Genomic DNA, 21526 nt, shown 5'->3' with positions numbered 1-21526 from the left:
CCTACCTCATGGGCCCCCTAGTGGCTCTCCGATGACCATCTTCTCCTATATGAAGTCTTTCATCGAGAAAAAATAGGAAGAAACCTTTGGGGATGAAACTCCGCCGCCACGAGGCAGAACCTTGGCGGATCCAATCTAGAGCTCCGGCAGAGCTGTTCTGCCGGGGAAACTTCCCTCTCGGAGGGGGAAATCATCGCCATCATCATCACCAACGCTCCTCTCATCGGGAGAGGGCAATCTCCATCAACATCTTCATCAGCACCATCTCATCTCAAAACCCTAGTTCATCTCTTGTATCCAATTCTTGTCTCCAAGTCCGGGATTGGTGCTAGTAGGTTGCTAGTAGTGTTAATTACTCCTTGTAGTTGATGCTAGTTGGTTTAATTGGTGGAAGATGAAAGCACAAGTGCTCCCTAGGTGGTTTTGATAATTGATGACAACATATCTCTTGTTGGACTAACATTTCGATCTAGCATGTTTCAGATAAGTTCAACAATGGAGTGGCATGGACTAAAGGTTGTGGGAACTCCTTCAAGATGCTAAGGACAAAGGATTGGCTAAAGCTTCAAGCTCAAGACTCTTCATTTTATATTTTAGTGATCCAAGATCACATTGAGTCTTTAGGAAAAGCCAATACTATTAAGGAGGGATGAGGTGTTGCTTAATGAGCCTCTTGCTTCATGTGCTTAGTGATATGCTCCAAAACCCTCAACTACTTTCCCATATCCACATATGACCTAAACCCTAAGCCAAACTCGGTCCTACCGATTCTTCCTATCCGGCGCCACCGAGTTTCACTTGTCATAAGCCACTGCCAAACCCTAATCAGTTCGGTCTCACCGATGGGGTCTCGGTCTCACCGAGATGGGCTTGCAAACTCTCTGTTACCCATTGCAGTATTCTCGGTCCCACCGAGATACGCAATCGGTCCCACCGAGTTTCCTTGACCAAATCTCAGTTTCACTTATTACCCAAATCGGTCCCACCGAGTTTGAGTAATCGGTCAAACCGAGTTTTGGATTTACCCTAACCCTAGCACATCGGTCCCACCGAGTTGATCCAGTCGGTCCCACCGAAATCTCTAACGGTCACTAGGTTTACCTTTTCGGTCCGACCGAGTTTGTTGATTCGGTCCCACCGAGATTGGAAAACTGTGTGTAACGGTTGGATTTTGTGTGGAGGCTATATATACCCCTCCACCTCCTCTTCACTCGTGGAGAGAGCTATCAGAACACATACACCATTCCAACTCATATGTTCTGAGAGAGAACCACCTACTCATGTGTTGAGACCAAGATATTCCATTCCTACCATATGAATCTTGATCTCTAGCCTTCCCAAGTTGCTTTCCACTCAAATCTTCTTTCCACCAAATCCAAATCCTATGAGAGAGAGTTGAGTGTTGGGGAGACTATCATTTGAAGCACAAGAGCAAGGAGTTCATTACCTACACACCATTTGTTACTTCTTGGAGAGTGGTGTCTCCTAGATTGTCTAGGTGTCACTTGGGAGCCTCCGACAAGATTGTGGAGTTGAACCAAGGAGTTTGTAAGGGCAAGGAGATCGCCTACTTCATGAAGATCTACCGCTAGTGAGGCAAGTCCTGTGTGGGCGATGGCCATGGTGGGATAGACAAGGTTGCTTCTTCGTGGACCCTTTGTGGGTGGTTGCTTCTTCATGGACCCTTCGTGGGTGGAGCCCTGTGTGGACTCGCGCAACCGTTACCCTTGGGTGGAGCCCTGTGTGGACTCGTGCAACCGTTACCCTTCGTGGGTTGAAGTCTCCATCAACGTGGATGTAGGATAGCACCACCTATCCGAACCACGGGAAAAACATCCGTGTCTCCAATTGCGTTTGAATTCTCCAAACCCTTCTCTTTACATTCTTGCAAGTTGCATGCTTTACATTCCGCTGCTCATATACTCTTTGCATGCTTGCTTGATATGTATTGTGTGTGCTAAAATTGTGCCTAAACTCCACTTAAACCGAAAAAGTTTAAAAAATTCCAACTTTAGCACTAAGTGTCTAATCACCCCCCCTCTAGACACATCTACTTCTAGATCCTACAGAAGATCATATGTTCAGATCCTTTATGCATATTATTACCTCTCTGATTATGAACATGAATATGCTTTGTGAGTAGTTACGTTTGTTCCTGAGGACAAGGGAGAAGTCTTGCTATTAGTAGTCATGTGAATTTGGTACTCGTTCGATATTTTGATGAGATGTATGTTGTCTAGCCTCTAGTGGTGTTATGTGAACGTCGACTACATAACACTTCACCATTATTTGGGCCTAGAGGAAGGCATTGGGAAGTAATAAGTAGATGATGGGTTGCTAGAGTGACAGAAGCTTAAACCCTAGTTTATGCGTTGCTTCGTAAGGGGCTGATTTGGATCCATATGTTTCATGCTATGGTTAGGTTTACCTTAATACTTTTGTTGTAGTTGCGATGCTTGCAATAGAGGTTAATCATAAGTGGGATGCTTGTTCAAGTAAGAACATCACCCAAGCACCGATCCACCCACATGTCAAATTATCAAAGTACCGAATGCGAATCATATGAACGTGATGAAAACTAGCTTGACGATATTCCCATGTGTCCTCGGGAGCGCTTTTCCTTATATAAGAGTTTGTCCAGGCTTGTACTTTGCTACAAAAAGGATTGGTCCACCTTGCTGCACTTTATTTACTTTTGTTACTTGTTGCTCGTTACAAATTATCTTATCACAAAACTATCCGTTACCACTTATTTCAGTACTTGCAGAGAATACCTTGCTGAAAACCGCTTATCATTTCCTTCTACTCCTCGTTGGGTTCGACACTCTTACTTATCGAAAGGACTACGATAGATCCCCTATATTTGTGGGTCATCACTTTGCCACAAATACGATGTCAACTACATGATCATGCAAAGCAATATGACAATGATGGAGCGTGTCATAATAAACGGAATGGTGGAAAGTTGCATGGCAATATATCTCGGAATGGCTATGGAAATGCCATAATAGGTAGGTATGGTGGCTGTTTTGAGGAAGGTATATGGTGGGTGTATGATACCAGTGAAAGGTGCGCGGTATTAGAGAGGCTAGCAATGGTGGAAGGGTGAGAGTGCGTATAATCCATGGACTCAACATTAGTCATAAAGAACTCACATACTTATTGCAAAAATCTATTAGTTATCGAAACGAAGTACTACGCGCATGCTCCTAGGGGGATAGATTGGTAGAAAAAGATCCTCGCTCGTCCCCGACCACCACTCATAAGGAAGACAATCAATAAATAAATCATGCTTCGACTTCATCACATAACGGTTCACCATACGTGCATGCTACGGAAATCACAAACTTTAACACAAGTATCTCTCAAATTCACAACTACTCAACTAGCATGACTCTAATATCACCATATTCATATCTCAAAACAATCATCAAGTATCAAACTTCTCATAGTATTCGATGCACTTTATATGAAAGTTTTTATTATACCCATCATGGATGCCTATCATATTAGGACTAATTTCATAACCAAAGCAAATTACCATGCTGTTCTAAAAGACTCTCAAAATAATATAAGTGAAGCATGAGAGTTCATCTATTTCTTCAAAATAAAACCACCGCCGTGCTCTAAAAATATATAAGTGAAGCACTAGAGCAAACGACAAACTACTCCGAAAGATATAAGTGAAGATCAATGAGTAGTCGAATAATTATGCAACTATGTGAAGACTCTCTAACATTTAAGAATTTCAGATCTTGGTATTTTATTCAAACAGCAAGCAAAACAAAAGAAAATAAAATGATGCTTCAAGCAAAACACATATCATGTGGTGAATAAAAATATAGCTCCAAGTAAAGTTACCGATGAACGAAGACGAAAGAGGGGATGCCATCCGGGGCATCCCCAAGCTTAGGCTCTCGATTGTCCTTGAATATTACCTTGGGATGCCTTGGGCATCCCCAAGCTTAGACTCTTGCCACTCCTTATTCCATAGTCCATCGAATCCTTACCCAAAACTTGAAAACTTCACAACACAAAACTTAACAGAAAACTCGTAAGCTCGGTTAGTATAAGAAAATAAATCACCACTTAGGTACTATTGTGAACTCATTCTAAATTCATATTGGTGTTAAGCCTACTGTATTCCAAATTATCTATGGTTCATACCCTCCGATACTAGTCATAGATTCATCAAAATAAGCAAACAACACATAGAAAACAGAATCTGTCAAAAACATAACAGTCTGTAGTAATCTGTAGGTTTCGAATACTTCTGGAACCCCAAAGTTCTGAAATAAATTGGTGTACGTGTTGAATTTGTCTATTAATCATCTGCAAAAAGAATCAACCTAATCGCACTCTCCATTAAAAATGGCAGCTAATCTCGTGAGCGCAAAAGTTTCTGTTTTTTTACAGCAAGATCGCAAATACTTCACCCAAGTCTTCTCAAAGGTTCTACTTGGCACAAACACTAATTAAACACAAAAAACACAACCATAACAGAGTCTAGATGAAATATTTATTGCTAAACATGAAAAAAATCAAGGAACAAAAATAAAATTGGGTTGCCTCTCGACAAGCGCTATCGTTTAACGCCCCTAGCTAGGCATGATGATTTGAATGATGCTCACATAAAAGATAAGAATTGAAACATAATGGGAGCATCATGAAGCATATGACAAGCATATTTAAATCTAACCCACTTCCTATGCATAGGGATTTTGTGAGCAAACAACTTGTGGGAACAAGAATCAACTTGCATAGGAAAGTAAAACAAGCATAACTTCAAAAATTTAAGCACATAGAGAGGAAACTTGATATTATTGCAATTCCTACAAGCATATGTTCCTCCCTCATAATAATTTTCAGTAGCATCATGAATGAATTCAACAATATAACCATCACATAGAGCATTCTTTTCATGATCTACAAGCATAGAATTTTTATTACTCTCCTCATAAGCAAAATTCTTCTCATTCGGAATAGTGGGAGTATCATAAGAGACTCGAATACTATAAATTGTTCACATAGTCGGAGGTATACACAAAGGTATGTCAGGCTACCTATTCATCATCACAAATCAACCAAAACCCTAATATCACCTAGATACTCCAATGTGACCTCAAGTATCTGTGGGTATGATTATACGATATGCATCACACAATCTCAGATTCATCTATTCAACCAACACAAAGAACTTCAAAGAGTGCCCCAAAGTTTCTACCGGAGAGTCAAGACGAAAACGTGTGCCACCCCTATGCATAAGTTCACGAGGTCACGGAACCCGCAAGTTGATCACCAAAACATACATCAAGTAGATCACGTGATATCCCATTGTCACCACAGATAAGCACATACAAGACATACATCAAGTGTTCTCAAATCCTTAAAGACTCAATCCGATAAGATAACTTCAAAGGGAAAACTCAATTCATCACAAGAGAGTAGATGGGGAGAAACATCATAAGATCCAAATATAATAGCAAAGCTCGCGATACATCAAGATCGTGTCGACTCAAGAACACGAGAGAGAGAGAGAGATCAAACACATAGCTACTGGTACATACCCTCAGCCCCGATGGTGAACTACTGCCTCCTCATCACGGAGAGTGCCGGGATGATGAAGATGGCCATCGGAGAGGGATTCCCTCCTTCGACAGGGTGCCGGAACGGGTCTAGATTGGTTTTCGGTGGCTACGAAGGCTTCTGGCGGCGGAATTCCCGATCTAGGTTATTTTCTGGAGGTTTCTATATTTATAGGAATTTTTGGCATCGGTCTCACGTCAAGAAGGTGCCCGAGTCGTCCACGAGGCAGGCCCACACGCCTGGGGGGGCCACCCTCGTGGACGGCCCGGGACTCTTCTGGTCCAACTCTTTTACTCCGGGGTCTATCTTTGGTCCAAAAATAAGTTCCATGAAGTTTCAGGTCAATTGGACTCCGTTTGATTTTCCTTTTCTGTAAAACTCAAAAACAAGGAAAAAACTGGCACTGGGCTCTAGGTTAATAGGTTAGTAACAAAAACCATATAAAATAGCATATAAATGCATATAAAACATCCAAGGTTGATAATATAATAGCATGGAACAATAAAAAAGTATAAATACATAGGAGACGTAGGAGACGTATCATCCTATATATCAATCTTTACCTTCGGACCATTCTAGAGCTCCTCGTCATGTCCGTGATCTCATCCGGGACTCCGAACAACATTCAGTCACCAAATCACATAACTCATATAATACTATATCATCAACGAACGTTATGCGTGCGGTCCCTATGGGTTCGAGAATGATGTAGACATGACCGAGACGCCTCTCCGGTCAATAACCAATAGCGGAACCTGGATTCCCATATTGGTTCCTACATATTCTACGAAGATCTTTATCGGTCGAACCTTATAAAAACATATGTAATTCCCTTTGTCTGTCGGTATGTTACTTGCCCGAGATTCGATCGTCGGTATCTTCATACCTAGTTCAATCTCGTTACCGGCAAGTCTCTTTACTCTTTCCGTAATAAATCATCTTGTAACTAACTCCTTAGTCACTTTGCCTGCAAGCTTCTTGTGATGTGTATTACCGAGAGGGCCCAGAGATACCTCTCTGATACACGAAGTGACAAATCCCAATCTCGATCCATGCCAACTCAACAGACACCTTCAGAGATACCTGTAGAGCATCTTTATGATCACCCAGTTACATTGTGATGTTTGATAGAACACAAGGCATTCCTCCGGTGTCCGGGAGTTGCATGATCTCATGGTCAAAGGAATATGTATTTGACATTAAGAAAGTAGTAGCAATAAACTAAACGATCATATGCTAAGCTAACGGAGTGGGTCTTGTCCATCACATCATTCTCCTAATGATGTGATCCTGTTATCAAGTGACAACACATGTCCATGGTTAGGAAACCTTAACCATCTTTGATCAACGAGCTAACCTAGTAGAGGCTCACTAGGGACATGGTATTTTTTTATGTATCCACACATGTGTTTAAGTTTCCGATCAATACAATTCTAGCATGAATAATAAACATTTATCATGAATATGAAATATAATGATAAAAAAATATTATTGCCTCTAGGGCATATTTCCATCAGTCAACGGGTCTGCTACATTCAGATCCGTATGTATTTTGCAAATTTCTATGTCTCCATCCTTGACCTTTTCACGAATGGAGTAAAAAAAATGGAGGGGGTACTATCAATTAAGTTGACCACAGAGCAACACGCAACCGACAAAATTGTAGGTAGACGAAGAGATCATTATTGGTGTTAGCCGCTTGTGAGAACACGGGCCTGGCCCAATCCACAGTATTATCGAACTGTCTCACGATATTCTGAACCCAACTCGTGTAACACATTAATGGCTAAACAACCCAACCCTTGGAACCACCTACAACTCCAGGTGGCGAAGAGCCAACATTCTCCGGCAGTGAGGTCAGACGGAGTAGAGACATGTGAGAAGAGAAGCACGGAGAAGTGATGTGCATGCTAGGTTGAGGTCAATCTTGCCTTATAGGTGTTTGGCGCTATGTTGGGGTGGAGCACGCCACTGTCGTGTCCAAGCAATGACTGGTGGCTAGCGATGGTTATCTTTCTGGTTTGTGGTAGCTTGAAGCTAGAGGCAGTCGGAAGAGCATCGTCGATAATTCCTCAAACGAGCTTTGTACAATTCTTGGTCAGGAGGATCTTCGGTCCTCCTACTTGTGAAATAACATGGTGGAGGCAAAGGAGAGGTGGAGATTTGGTAGCCACAAATAGGCACATGGCTGACCATCAATGGCTCTTATAGAGAAGCTATGCTTGCCGAGGTGGTTCATTACATGTTGTCTCTGACAAGCCATTGAATACTTTAGTGGGATATCATGCTTATTTCATGTCATTTTTGCATTATTTTATATTTTAGACTAACCTAATAATTGTTATCGAGAAGGCAGTTCCCATGTTTTAACGGGTGTGGGTATATGAACCTTCCCGGACTCCAAACAATCTAAGAAAAAAAATCAAGCGTCAATATTTCACCAGAGGATGAAGCATGCCAAAGGGTGGACCAAGGGGGCATAGGGCACACATGCATGGGGTGTGCCCTAGCTATATATCGTGCAATTTTTCACCACCAGCACTTTGTAATCTGAGACGAAACTTCCAACAACCTATGGCGGTACTTCGCTGGAAATTCGGTTCAAAGCCGTTTGACGTCTCTAGCGTATCTTTTTTTGTAAGATTCATGCTACATTGTATCAATTACATACACTTTGGGCATACTTCTTATTGATTTCTATTGGACTAATGTATTAATCTTGTGACCAGTGTCAGCTCCTGTTTTTGGTGTTCTTAGTATTCAGAAAAACACCACATAAAAGGTATGAGGAAAAAACAAAACAATGGTTATGAAAGTTTCGTGCCAGGAGAGGACCAGTGAGGTAGACCCTACATCTGGTGGGCCTCATAGGGTGTAGGTTCGCACCTTATAGGGACGCATGTGGCATGTGGGTACCCCCTCAGGTGGCATCGGTGCCCGATGACCTATATATATCCAGCGAAACCTCTACTCTAATTATCAATAATTTTTCCTCCGACGTCAAATCGCATTTCCGAGGCGATTTTTGTTTTCAGCTCTGATCCGAAACTCTGTCAGAGGGGGAGCCATCTTCATCATCACCAACCTCGATCAACTTTGACTACAGGTTCATGGTAGTAGTCAAAGTTGTAATCTCTCCATCTTGACGTGTTTAGATGTTCAATACAATAGTCATATGAGTTGTCCTGCATGATTATGGTTAATCTGATGTATTTGTAGCGATGTTGTTGATCATGTGGTGAATTATTTGTTTATGTTCATATATATGCATGCCATCTTGTTTGATCTATAGATGTATATTTCTTCCTGGTTGCTTGTCTACATGTTTATGGTTTCACACATGCAATTGAGTTTTCCTTCGAATCTCGTACTCAAGAACCAATGCAACTATAGCATAAAATATAAACTGAATTATGAACATGGAAATATAATAATACATTTATGATTGCCTCTAGGGCATATTTCATACATTGAGGTAGTTAGTGGTGCTAGCAGCTACTCAAGCGGTCCTCAATGGCGATGTGTGGTCGTGATGGCCATCTGCTTTAGTTGGTGTAGTTCGTCATTGATGAATACAAATGGAGTTGTGGCCTAGTGCCCCCCTACCCGGGGCTTGTGGAGGTGGCGCGGAACAAGGCTCTGAATGAAAAGCTTTGATTCGACGAGGGTCATTGTCGATGATGATGACGCTCAAGGGCATTTTTCTCCTCCATGGATGCATTGTCGAAGAGTACTTTCTCAAACATTAGGTCACATGGGATCGATGGTAGTGGTTGTTGGTTTGGCAGGATCATTTACCAAGTTTCGGTGGCCTGGTTGTTTGCAGGTGTGGGCTGAAGCTTTTGGTCGATGAGGGTCGATGTTGTCGACGTCGATGCCCACATACGTCGTTTTCCTTCTTGAAGATGTTTCAGAAGGTGTCGTTCTCAATCACTCGGGGGTGATCGTGTTTGGTGATGGTGGGATGCTTCTAGGTCGACGTCGGTGTTATGGTTGTTGTAATCTTTTTTTGTGTGTGGCTTTTGACATAGTTTTCCTAATAAACTGGATTACTCTGTATTTTTTTTAGTTTTTTCAATCTACATAAATTGTTGGAACGCCCTCTTGACGAGGTTACATCAAAAACAATTTTTATAATGTTTGAGATGCTTTGTACTTGAGGTGAATTTTTATAATAGGTCAGTTCCTTTTCAAAAAAAAGAGAGTAGCATCTACGTACCAATATAAAAAGACCCAAACGGGCAGATCCAAACCATCTTAATCATCAAATCATGTTATATAACGATTCAAATCGTTCCAATGTTTAGCACCAAACACATTTATAATGCTATGGTTACCCACCATGTTTTGAGTCAACGTTATTCCTTTAAATCTACCATGTAATTAATATCCTACCATTACCGTGAAAAAGTAATTGATATCTTACTAAATACCAAAGTGCAACTAATATACTATCTAATATAAACGTGCATTACACGTACATTATTACTAGTCTTATAAAAAAGCTCTAGACATGAGATTTCCCAAACATTCAAAGAATTGATAAAAAAGGCACTAAAAAAAACGAAGAGCATTCCTTGTCCCGACCGTCTCCCGTCCCCGGCCCCCACAAAATCCGGAACGCAACAAAAGCCATCGTCGTAAGCTAACGAGAAAAAGATTTGGCGCAAAGCAAGCAAGAACATCTCCCACAATTCGACCGTGTGCCAAAGGCGCCACCGCCACCGCCCCGCATCCTCCCGTCGATCGATTACGCGCTCGTCCGGCGATCCCTCCTTCCTCGGCAATTCGATCCCCCAATGCGCGCGCGAACGAGACGATCGATCCCCGCATTTCCTATTTTGATCTGAGGCCCGCGCGTCCCGCAGCGGCGTTCGCTAGGGCGCTCCAAGAATTGGGCTCCCCGCCGGAGACAGATAGATAGATGTCCGGGTTCGTGGGGGTCGTCGTCTCCGACCCCTCCTTGCAGGGCCACTTCACGCAGGTCGAGCTCCGATCGCTCAAGGCCAAGGTCACGCCCGAATCCGCTGCATTTCCCGCTCCCAAATTCCCAATTGATTATGCCCATTGCGGTTCCGCTCCGAATTCCGAAATGCAATCCTGTCGTGTGGTGTGATTGCAGTATGTGACTCTGAAGAGGGAGTCCGGCCATGTCACCACCAACAACCTGCCGGGTCTGATGAAGAAGCTGAAGGGGCTCAATGAGGTTGTCTCCGAGGAGGAGATTGCTGCGTTCTTGTCGGAGGTCTGCCCCGACAGCGACCAAGAGATTGAGTTCGAGCAATTCCTTCAGGTACATCGATCGTTCCCGAGAATCACTCAAGGTTCCTTCAAGTGGTAACTTAGGAGCGCTTGATTTTGACGCCGCGGGTGAAACAAACCGGGCGATATGTTGCGCTGCATGCAGGAGTACCTGAACCTGCAGGAGAGGGTGAGCTCCAAGGCGGGCGCGAGCGGGAGCAAGAACTCGTGGTCGTTCCTCAAGTCGAGCACCACCACGCTGATCCACCACAGCCCCAACCAGGCAGAGAAGTCGTCCTACGTCGCGCACATCAACGCGTACCTCGGCAACGATCCTTTCCTGAAGAAGTATCTGCCGATTGACCCCGCGGGCAACGATTTGTTCGACCTCGTCAGAGACGGGGTCGTGCTCTGGTGAGATGCTGATGCTGGGGTTTCCCACCTGCATTCTGTTGGTTTTTACAGATATGGCAACATATAAATGATGCACTGTTGTTTTGACAGTCTTGTCTAATGCTTGCTTATTTATTGGTCACTGGATAAAACGGTCAGTAAATTGATCAATGTAGCGGTACCTGGGACTATTGATGAGAGAGCCATCAACAAGAAAAGGATCCTTAACCCATGGGAGAGAAATGAGAACCACACACTGTGCCTCAACTCTGCAAAGGCTATTGGATGTACTGTTGTGAATCTTGGAGCTCAAGACTTGGTGGAAGGAAGGGTATGCCTTCATCTCTTATCTGTGGCGGTACATTTTTATTCTAGCTATTGATCTCTTAACCAGATTTAACCGGTATCAGTATTTTCCTTTTATGATATGTGTGGATATAGATATGCTGTCACCGATATTGTTATCTTGTCTCAAAGTGCATTATGCTCGGTTACCAATGACTTTGGGTTTGCTTATACCGGAGTCAAAGTATCTCTACTTTGGCCAAACTTATAGGAAAAAATATCAACATTCACAATGACAAATCAATATTCTTAGATTCATTATGAAATGTAGTTTCGTTATATATATAATTGGCATTGTAGATGTTGATATTTTTTAAATATAAATTTGGTTGAACTTTGCAAAGTTTGACTTGATATAAATCTAATACACGGAGTAAAAAGGACCGGAGGGAGTACATTTATCTCAGTGTTATTTTTCTTGTTCACTCTGCTGTTAGTTGTGCTGCACATGTTCTTTTTCTTCTCGTGTCTCCAAAAGTTTAAGTTGGTGTCGAATACATCTCCAGGAATTCTTTTTTTTCGATGGACATCTCCAGGAATTCATTTTGTAATGTCTTTAGTTATTTAACCAGGATGTACATATATATACGTTATAGATACCTGCATCCCCCTTATGTATAATCATCAATATCATTTTCAGTGCAAAATAGTACACTAATTAAAAGAAGGGTAGTAATGACTAACCCTATGCTTAATATTGCAGACTCATCTAGTTCTCGGGTTGATATCTCAAATTATAAAGGTGAATCCTGAAATCCCCAATGTATGCTACTATGATGCAGACAGGCTACATAAAGATGTGTATAACTGTCCTATTACACTATTTAATATATATTTTCATGTAAAATAGATACAACTTTTGGCTGATCTAAATCTTAAGAGGACGCCACAGCTGGTGGAAATTTTTGATGACAGCAAGGTATTAGTCTTGTCATTATGTAATGTCGTTTATTGACATAATATATTTGTGTTGGACATATAACATTTTATTGTACTTATTATTGTACAGGATATAGATGAAGTGCTGAGCTTGTCACCTGAAAAGTTACTACTTCAATGGATGAATTATCATCTCAAGAAAGCTGGCTACAAGAAAATTGTTACCAACTTCTCCTCAGATATCAAGGTTCACGCAACAAATAGGCTTGTCTCTTCCAGAATTTATGTGTAACTGCATGTTTGGTCCTCTTACTTTCAAGGGAACCACCTGAGAAACAAATATGTATTACTACTTAGTGTTGCATGCATTAAACACTATTTTTTGACGCGTCATTAAACACTATGTTGCGGAAGCAAAGTCTGAATACTTTGTCTGCTGCAATCTGTAATATGCAAATGGTGCAATCCTTCTAGATTCCTTGTACAAATTCAGTAATACCTCATGCATGATAGAAACGTATTTTTCATGTGTGGTGCCAACAAAAACATATCTTCATTTACTGCTCCATTAGTCTATTAGATGCTCAACAAGCAATTATCTTACAAGGTAGGCTTGTACAGGATGCTGAAGCCTACGCCTATCTTATCAAATCTCTCGCTCCAGAGCATTCCTCTATACTTGCATTTGACACCAAGGATCCTGCCGTAAGAGCGAAAGTGGTACTTGACCAAGCAGAGAAGTTGGGCTGCAAAAGATACTTGAGCCCAAAGGATATTACTGAAGGCTCCCCAAATCTCAACCTTGCATTTGTTGCACAAATATTCCAACATAGGTGAGAATTATTTGTCTACTCTTTGTAGGAACCTCAGTTATCAAGCCTGTCTTTTTATTATGGTCTGCATACTGAACGCGTTCTCATATCCTTGGTGGTTCTGTGATGCCATTTCATGTTCACCAAAGTAGAATGATTTTTTACATGCAGAAACGGTTTGAGTACTGACTCCAGACAGGTTGCACTCACACAAACCTCATCGCGAGATGAGGTTATATTGTCCCGAGAAGAGAGAGCCTTCCGAATGTGGATCAACAGCCTTGGAATTGCGACATACGTGAACAATGTGTTTGAAGATGTTCGAAATGGGTAAGCTTTTGACGGAGGCATGTCATGCTTATCTGGAACAGATGAGTGATGTAAATGTCTATGCAGGTGGGTCCTACTAGAAGTGCTCGACAAAGTCTGTCCCGGATATGTCAACTGGAAGCTAGCGACAAAACCTCCGATAAAAATGCCATTTAGAAAACTGGAGAACTGTAATCAAGTTATAAATATTGCAAAGGATCTGAAGTTTTCCATGGTGAATCTAGCTGGAAATGATATTGTTCAGGGAAACAAGAAGTTGATTGTTGGTGAGTTAATTTTACCAAAATGTGCATCGTGGTAGATGACTATTTAACTGTCATAAAAAGTAGCAGATGGACATTGATAATGATCCATCCTCCCTTCTTCTATTTTCTGTTCTAGATGGAGTTGCCATATTAAGTATCATCTCACGTCTTATTTCAGCACTTCTATGGCAATTGATGAGATTCAATATCCTCCAGCTGTTAAACAAACTGAGATTCCACTCTCAAGGGTCCCAAGGAAAAGAAATAACGGATGCTGATATCTTGAGTTGGGCGAATAACAAAGTGAAGGTTTCCGGGAGAAATTCTCGAATAGAAAGTTTTAAGGTGATCTTTTATGATTGCACATTGCCTTTCAGCAGCAGTTGAGCTTGCAGAAAAATTAACAGGGGACCAATAAGTGTAATAGAATATTTGACAAATATATTTTGTGTCTATGTTCAGCCCCTGCCTAAACAATGAAAGCTCTGCCCCTGCCTTTTCAGTTGTCATATCTGTCCAGCAAACCCTCATAATTCTCTCTTTGCTTCAGGACAAGAACCTATCGAGTGGAATTTTTTTCCTTGAGCTTCTCAGTGCTGTAGAGCCAAGGGTTGTGAACTGGAAGGTTGTATCGAAGGGTGTAAATGGTGCGTTCTTCGTCCACAAATGGATTGATTTTCCTTTTACCTGCTGACCTTTTAACTTAAGTTATATGTGGTCTCTGCCGCAAAAAAAGAAAATAAAAAGTTATATGTGCTTTATTTTGGCGCATCATGAGAACCGAATGAAATCATGCCCCGTATATCTTTTGCAATTCCTTCGTTCTCATTCGCGCATACCCTTTTACTGTTGCAGATGATGAGAAGAAGTTAAATGCAACCTACATCATCAGTGTCGCACGGAAGCTCGGGTGCTCTGTTTTTCTGTTACCAGAAGACATCATTGATGTAATGGGCCATTGCTATGAAATAAACAACATGCTATATATTGCTAAAGGTCAAATACATAATTATCTTTATCTTATGATGTTAAACTAATTCTCGTACAGGTGAATCAGAAAATGATCCTAACATTGACTGCTAGCATCATGTACTGGAGTCTGCAGAAGCCACAGCAGCCTGAAACATCCGAACAATCAGAATCATCTTATGCGGCTTCAGATGCTGCTTCCGATATCGCCTCAGAGGATTCCGCTTCGATAATAGCACCATCAGAAGGAGAAGAGGTGAATTCATTGCCTGATAGAGCATCCAACATGCCAACTGATGATACTAGTACTTCAGAGGCTCCTGCTGATGATACTAGTACTTCAGAGGCTCCTGCTTGAGGTTTTTGCCTGATAGTCCAACTCCAACTTAACCACAATTGACAATATTTCAGACACCGGGACAATGTGAGATCGTGACTACAGAATGATGATTTAGAATAGTACTTTCCCTCCCATCATTTTTTGCTTTCCTGTCTCGCGCACAGAATAGATCTGAGCAAATTTGTTATTTGTATTTGTATTTGTATAGTTTTCTTACTAAGTGCACATAAAACAATCCAGTGTATAGGATTATGCTGAATATAGGTTATATTTGTTCACTGAATTTTTCTCTTGCTCTTACAATACAAAAGGTCGGTCACTTGAGCTGTTTACCAACTTAAAGTTGTTGGTTGCTAACAATCGGTCGAATGTTGTAAGGATGAATTGTCAATTGTGTATTCCAAGATTCCTTTATGTTTGTTTTGTTCCCGTTTTTATTCTGTAGTGGATTTTCTAACATGGTGGTTAACCATATTATGCAAGATGGAAAAGAAATTGAAGTAGTAAGTATTTCTCGGGCAAGAATTAGATAACATAGGAATTGAAGAAGAAAATAATGAGATGTCAGGATGCTAAAACACATAATTGTTTTTTAGTGGTGCCCCTGGGTACTTTGAAATGATGAGATATAGTGGAGGCACATAGAAGATTCATCCTCAAAGTAGAATAAGATGAGTTTTAAGCTCATGCAAGATTTTCTCTAGGAGTGGGCTCATAAGAATGCGCACACATTTTTAGGCCCTTCCCCAGGGGCTCTGAAATCCCTACAATTCAAAGAGGTCCTTGTCGATATTTGATGCGAGTTGGGCACACGATTTTTTCAGGTTTCCCAACTGGCTTGCATGCACAGATTTTAATAACAAAAAAAAAAGTAAACTTCTCTGCTTAAGGAGAACGATTCATCAAGACGAGCCATCAGATCTGATAGAAAAACTGGTGTAATTCAAGTTCCATACAGAAGTAATCTTGTAACAGAGCATCACCGTATGATGGCCCGTACAGCCAGATGGCATCAGTAAAGCAGAAAAAAGCACTGTTTGTTTTAAACATCGGCCATTACTTTTGCTAAAACAATAAATCAGCTACTACCATTGAGATACTGTGCAACAAGTCAGAAACATGCTGAAGCTCCAAAAAGGTTTCATTCCAGTGTAAGAAGCATCCATTGTAAAACAAAGGGGAGACATGTAATTCAGAAACACCACATCAGTCCCTTCCAGCGAAGACTACAAAAGGAAGAGCTACACAAGAAAGGTATAGAGTTCCATCTCTCAGCGGAGGGCAGCGTTGTCATCATCACAGGCTTCCCGCTCCGCAACGAGCATGAGCATCTCCAGTCGCTGGTCAAACAGCGCTGCGCTCTGATCTCTCTCGTCCAGCTCAGCAGCCTCCGCTTCCAACCATTTCTCACGCAAGTCGTCGAGAATATTGCCTTGGTCAGTGTGCCCTGCAGCCCCGGGGTGGCTGGGACGAGTCGTTCGTAGTGCATCATTTGCAGATGGCGGCGGGAGTGTCAAGAGCAAAGCCCTAAACTCTCTTATGTCCGCAAACATCTCGAAATTGTAGGCAATGATATCCAGGCAGTACTCCCTTATTTTCATAACGCCATAACTGCATTTGGAGAAAACATTGACCTCAGCTACAAATCAGATAATACGATGACAGAAAGATATCAAGCATGACGAGCACATACATGTCTGACAAGATCAACCAATGGCACAGCTCTGCAGGTGAAACATGTTCCAGATTTGGTAACAGTAAATCAGCTACAGCGCGCCTAAGGGGAAACAGCAGGTATCTCGATGCGACATCAAATAGTTCTTCAGCCTGGGATATGTTTACTTCAGTTTAGTTTCGCAACAAACTGATGCGACTTCAGTATTTTGTAAGAATAGGTAACTGAATCATGTTTTGTAGTATATCTTACCTGGGCTGGATCCATATGCTCCAGATTGTCAGTATACCTAAAATTAACACAAGCAGGGAATAAACCAGACAAGAGCAGTAACAATAACAATAATGGTCAAGCAAGAAAAAGTGCAAAGGGATCTTACATGTATTCAAGCATCTTTTCAAATGCTTCTGTACTCAGGTCATGCTCCTCAAGAAATGGGAGACCCAGAGATGCATGCACTCGATTGTTACCTTCAAGAAAATCCACTGTTCGAGATAGTCTGGTTTTAAAATACTCCGACCTTGAGGCCAAAATCACCTGATGGCAACGGAAGACTCTATCATCTACTTTTACAGTGAGATCAGCAAGATCATCATCCTTCCAGTTTCTGCACATCTCATTTGCTACAGTTTTTTTGAAATTTTCTTCTCTTGAATTAGCCAGACATTTCTGAAGAACACGCCGCAATGCTGATGGAAGGCGATCTTCCCGTGGCAATGACTGCCCGAGTAAAATGAACCGTCTCGGACTCTGTGCATTTTCCAAACCCAACTTACTTGTTGACTTATACAGTGCAAACCTAAGATGCAGAATTTCTTTCTCAACTAACTTACGCAACTCCTCACACTTGCAAACTTTGCAAGTGCGTGACAAACTTTCCATTTCATCTACTTGAGCCTCGAGTCTATCGGCATAGAAGAAATGGATAAGGTTGTACAAGGCACCAAAAGATAATTTTTTATTAGAAAATCTCACTTCCTTCCTGTTTTTCCAGTCTGTCTCGAATTTCTGTTCAAAGAAGGGCGATCGAGCACAAAGGATGATCCGATGAGCTTCAATAGGTTTTCCATCCACGTAAAATGTAATATCTGGGGGGAAGAGACTGCCAGTTGATGCACCATCTGTTGGCCCAAATCCTGCACAAAAGTTGTTAACACAAAACTTATCAGTCGCGTAATCTTCCACAAAATAAGTGAAAATATAAAGCTGTTATTTTCCACTTACACAGAATGGGAAATTTTTATACTACAGAAAAGAAAATCAAAGGAACACATCTCAACAATATCTTACATATGCACTGAACCACTGTTGTTCTTGAGAAATACAGTGCACATTGTGCTGGCTCGAGTAATTCAGGCAGACATATATTTGTACTGAATTGATATATAACTAGATGAATTGGTTACCTACAGTGCATTTCGAATGTGCAATCTTTCCAGTGACATACAATATAAGAAATATAAGAGCGTTTAGATAACTACTTTAGTAATCTAAACGCTCTTATATTTGTTTACAGAGGGAATATTATATATGCAAAAGTGGTCTGATTGGTAATCACAGCAACTACAGAAATCAACTTTTTTTTTCACCCCCAAATCCAACCATCTAGTATTGTCAATCCTTGCATATAACATCCAATCTGATTGGCATCCACAAATCCAGTTGCATTTGCAATCCAGGCGGCAAGCAAGCCAAGAAGTTGCTGACCTTCGGCCTCAGCTAGCGCAGCGGCTTCTGCGGTGGCGCCCTCCTGGAGCAACATCTCGAGGTACGCGGCGCGGTTGGCGGGGCACGCGAGGAAGGTGGCCCGGAGCGCGGCGGGCAGCGGCGCGAGCGGGGGTGGCCGCGCCTCGAACGACTTGAGGAGCCTCCGGAGGTCGAGGTTGAGCGCGGCGTAGTGGCAGCGGTCGCCGTCGAAGGTGCGCTCGGCGCAGACGGCCCCGGCCTCGAGCAGCATCCGCGCGGCGTCGGCGTGGCCGGCGAGGCAGGCGTAGTAGAGCGCGACGGAGTCCCAGCGGTCGCGCGCGTTGACGTTGGCGCCGGCCTCGAGGAGGAGGGCGAGGCGGTCGCAGTCGCCGGCGCGCGCCGCCTCGAAGAGGTCCCCCGCGGGGACCTTCTTCAGGGGCACCGTCGGGTGGAGGTCCTCCGGGTCCAGGTCGAGGTCGATCTCCAGGCCCATGCCGTCGGGCGGCGGCGCGTACACCATCTCTTCCGGGGAAATTCTTTCCTTTTCTTGCCTCGCGGCGGTCGGCGGGCGGCGGCCGGCCGTGAATCGCGGCGCTCCAGGGAACGTGCGAAATGGACTTGTTCGGATGGAATTCCCCGCCTGCTCGACCAGTTCCTTCGGGCACGTTCTCCATCTGTGGTCTTGCTCGGATGTCCTGGAGGCCGTCGATCTTGCTTCCGTGGACGGTCGATGTCGCTCCCACCTCCTCGTTCCTAAATCCCCGGGAAGTCGGTACGGGTAACGGCGGCTCAGGAGAGCAGCTACGGGCGGCCATATCCACCACGACCTGCACGAATTGCTGCTGACGTCGCAATCCCAATCTCCAACAATGGCGCTACATCCTTCTCGCCCTTCTCGTCGTCTCCATTGAAGACGACAAGGCCTACATGATCACGCTCTGAGCTCGCGAGCGTTCTTGTTCGGTCGATAGCGAGCTCCACGATGTCAAAGTGATACATATGACATTGGAAATTAGGCTTAGTTTATACTCTCTCTGTAAAAAAATTAAGACTTTTAAGATCATTAAAGTAGTGATTTAATAAGTCTTAGAGTATCTGAGGCTGCATGCATTATTCTAATGCAGAGGACGGAGTAATCCTTTTTTTCTAAAAAAAGGTCTTATAGCATCTCTAACAGAGCCGCTATAATCGCCCAGTCGTAAAATAACCACCGATATACAGTACTGGACTGAAAACCAACCAGAACATGTACCTTATATTCGGTCGGCCCGCGAACTTTTTAGGGCGAGTTGTAAAAATTGTCCCCAGCCATCAAATCTTTTGTTATCCTTTCCTCCGTTGCGGTTTCCCCTATCCAAATCTTGTGTCTTGGCGGGAGGAAACTTTCCACGCCCGCCCGCCGTACCGCCGCCACCCGTTCCCCAATTCTCCAGCGATTCTTGCTTCCTCCGACCATCCCGGCCGCGCCGTGGATAGCTTCGACCGTCCTTGCCCGCATATTCTCCACTAAGATTCGAGCGTGGAGGCCGCCATTTTTGCCGTCGGTAGGCTGCAACTGCTGTCGCCATGGATCCGAGTGGAAGCTTCGATTGGTGCCGCGTTGGGGACGGATCCGGCTGCTCCGTGCAAGATTGAGCAGTCGCCGTCTGCGCGGGCCCAAGCTAGGCGAGGGGAAATATAGGAGGCAGCGACTGCGGTGGAGAAGGAAAGGCTTCGGCTGCTGTGCTTTCAACAGGTGGTGGGGAGAAGGACGCTTCGGCGGCTGCGTTTTCCGATGGTGAAAGGTAAGATTTGCTCCTTTGCACCGGTTTTTAGGTCCAAATCGGCTGGCGGTCGAATTTTGATGTAGTTTCGATTTTTTTTCGCAGATGGATGATATTTGGAGCTCGTCCTCGTCATCCGAGTCGGATGATTCTGACATAGAAGAGATGATTTTTTACGACGATGTCGAGCATCCTTTTTTGTTGCACCTTGTTGACAAATTTGAAGCCGGCAAGAAGAAGAGGCATCGCGGTTCGACAGTCAGCCGGCTTTGCATTCCACGCAACCAAGCTCTCGGTCACAAGTTGCTCATGAGAGACTACTTTGCTAAGGTACCAACCTACCCGGATCATCTCTTCCTTTGGCGTTATCGAATGTGTATGTCTCTTTTTGTTCGCATTGTGGAAGCTTGCAAACAAAATTGTCGGTTCTTCACTCACCAAAGAAGCCGGTCTGCTAGGATTTAGTGCATACCAAAAAATATCGGTGGCAATATGAGTGATAGCATATGGCATTCTGGTTGATTACACCGATGAGTATCTTTGCATCGAAGAAGATACCACGCTCAAATGCATGTGTAATTCTACACAATATGATCATCGATGATGAGAGGGATTTAAACTTAGAGCTTTTCTTTCTATGACAATATTGATAGCCGTGTCAAGCCTACTAGAAACTCAGATGAGATCAATGCATTTCTTAAAACCTACCGATAGACAGAAGACCGTGACAAACATCAGCAGCTCCGCAATTATCTCATTGAGCATCAATGGCAATTGTATGGTCAATAGACTCCAATTTTATTAATTTGATCTATTCTTTTCATGTGTGAGGTGAACAATTGTTTTAATTCTGAACAATTTATTATTGTAATAATTCCAAACAATTTGTTATTCGGATTTCAATATTTGTTGTATTTGAGATAATTATTGTCTTTTTTATGTTAAAAACATTTAAGTTTAATATTTATTGTTGTTTTATTTGAGTTATATGTGCCTAAAATGATGATTTACTGTACGGATTTGCAGTACCGCGCGGCGTCTGGCGGAATAGATGCCGCAAACCCGTACCGTAAAAATTTGCGGTAGGGGTTTGCTGCATTTGTTCCAGAAGACACCGCGTGGTACTGCAAATTCTGCAAATTCAATATAAGGCGGGCTGCAAAAAGATTATGGGCCGAGATTTTAGCGGATTTACTAGAGATGCTCTTATATTTCTTTAAAAAGGGAGTAGCTGTGAATATAGTAATGTACCACCCTCTCGT

At 42.8% G+C, this 21526-nt stretch overlaps 2 protein-coding genes and 1 long non-coding RNA gene across 4 annotated transcripts; 2 read left to right on the top strand and 1 right to left on the bottom strand.

Annotated features, from left to right (window-relative positions):
* The first annotated feature begins 10406 nt into the window (after positions 1-10406).
* Positions 10407-15158, top strand: LOC125524800 (fimbrin-4-like). Its single transcript, XM_048689826.1, has 14 exons — positions 10407-10597; positions 10709-10879; positions 10994-11241; positions 11380-11551; positions 12269-12328; positions 12416-12484; positions 12575-12691; positions 12958-13277; positions 13428-13586; positions 13653-13852; positions 13968-14176; positions 14382-14478; positions 14687-14778; positions 14880-15158. The coding sequence occupies exons 1-14, from the start codon at positions 10511-10513 to the stop codon at positions 15156-15158; spliced, it is 2280 nt and encodes a 759-aa protein (XP_048545783.1). The 5' UTR covers positions 10407-10510.
* Positions 15159-16251: 1093 nt separating this feature from the next.
* Positions 16252-19891, bottom strand: LOC125518778 (BTB/POZ domain-containing protein At2g04740). Of its 2 annotated transcripts, XM_048683647.1 has the most exons (5): positions 18523-19511; positions 17195-17951; positions 17068-17104; positions 16834-16967; positions 16252-16751 (listed from the first exon to the last, which is right to left on the bottom strand). In XM_048683647.1, exons 1-5 carry the CDS (start codon positions 19019-19021, stop codon positions 16412-16414), a joined length of 1767 nt encoding a protein of 588 aa, XP_048539604.1. In that variant the 5' UTR covers positions 19022-19511; the 3' UTR covers positions 16252-16411. The 2 variants fall into 2 exon arrangements, 1 of the variants encoding a protein (XP_048539604.1); XR_007288101.1 differs by lacking the exon at positions 16252-16751 and adding an exon at positions 19754-19891 and having other exon boundaries at positions 17068-17951; positions 18523-19535.
* Positions 19892-20087: 196 nt separating this feature from the next.
* Positions 20088-21178, top strand: LOC125518779. Its single transcript, XR_007288102.1, has 2 exons — positions 20088-20285; positions 20370-21178. It is a non-coding gene; the product is annotated as an uncharacterized LOC125518779 (long non-coding RNA).
* Positions 21179-21526: the final 348 nt, after the last annotated feature.

The sequence above is a fragment of the Triticum urartu genome, chromosome 7 (genome assembly GCF_003073215.2).
Source record: "Triticum urartu cultivar G1812 chromosome 7, Tu2.1, whole genome shotgun sequence".
NCBI lineage: Eukaryota > Viridiplantae > Streptophyta > Magnoliopsida > Poales > Poaceae > Triticum > Triticum urartu.
The sequence above is the reverse complement of the archived record's forward strand: the minus strand, read 5'-3'. Positions and strand labels throughout refer to the sequence as shown.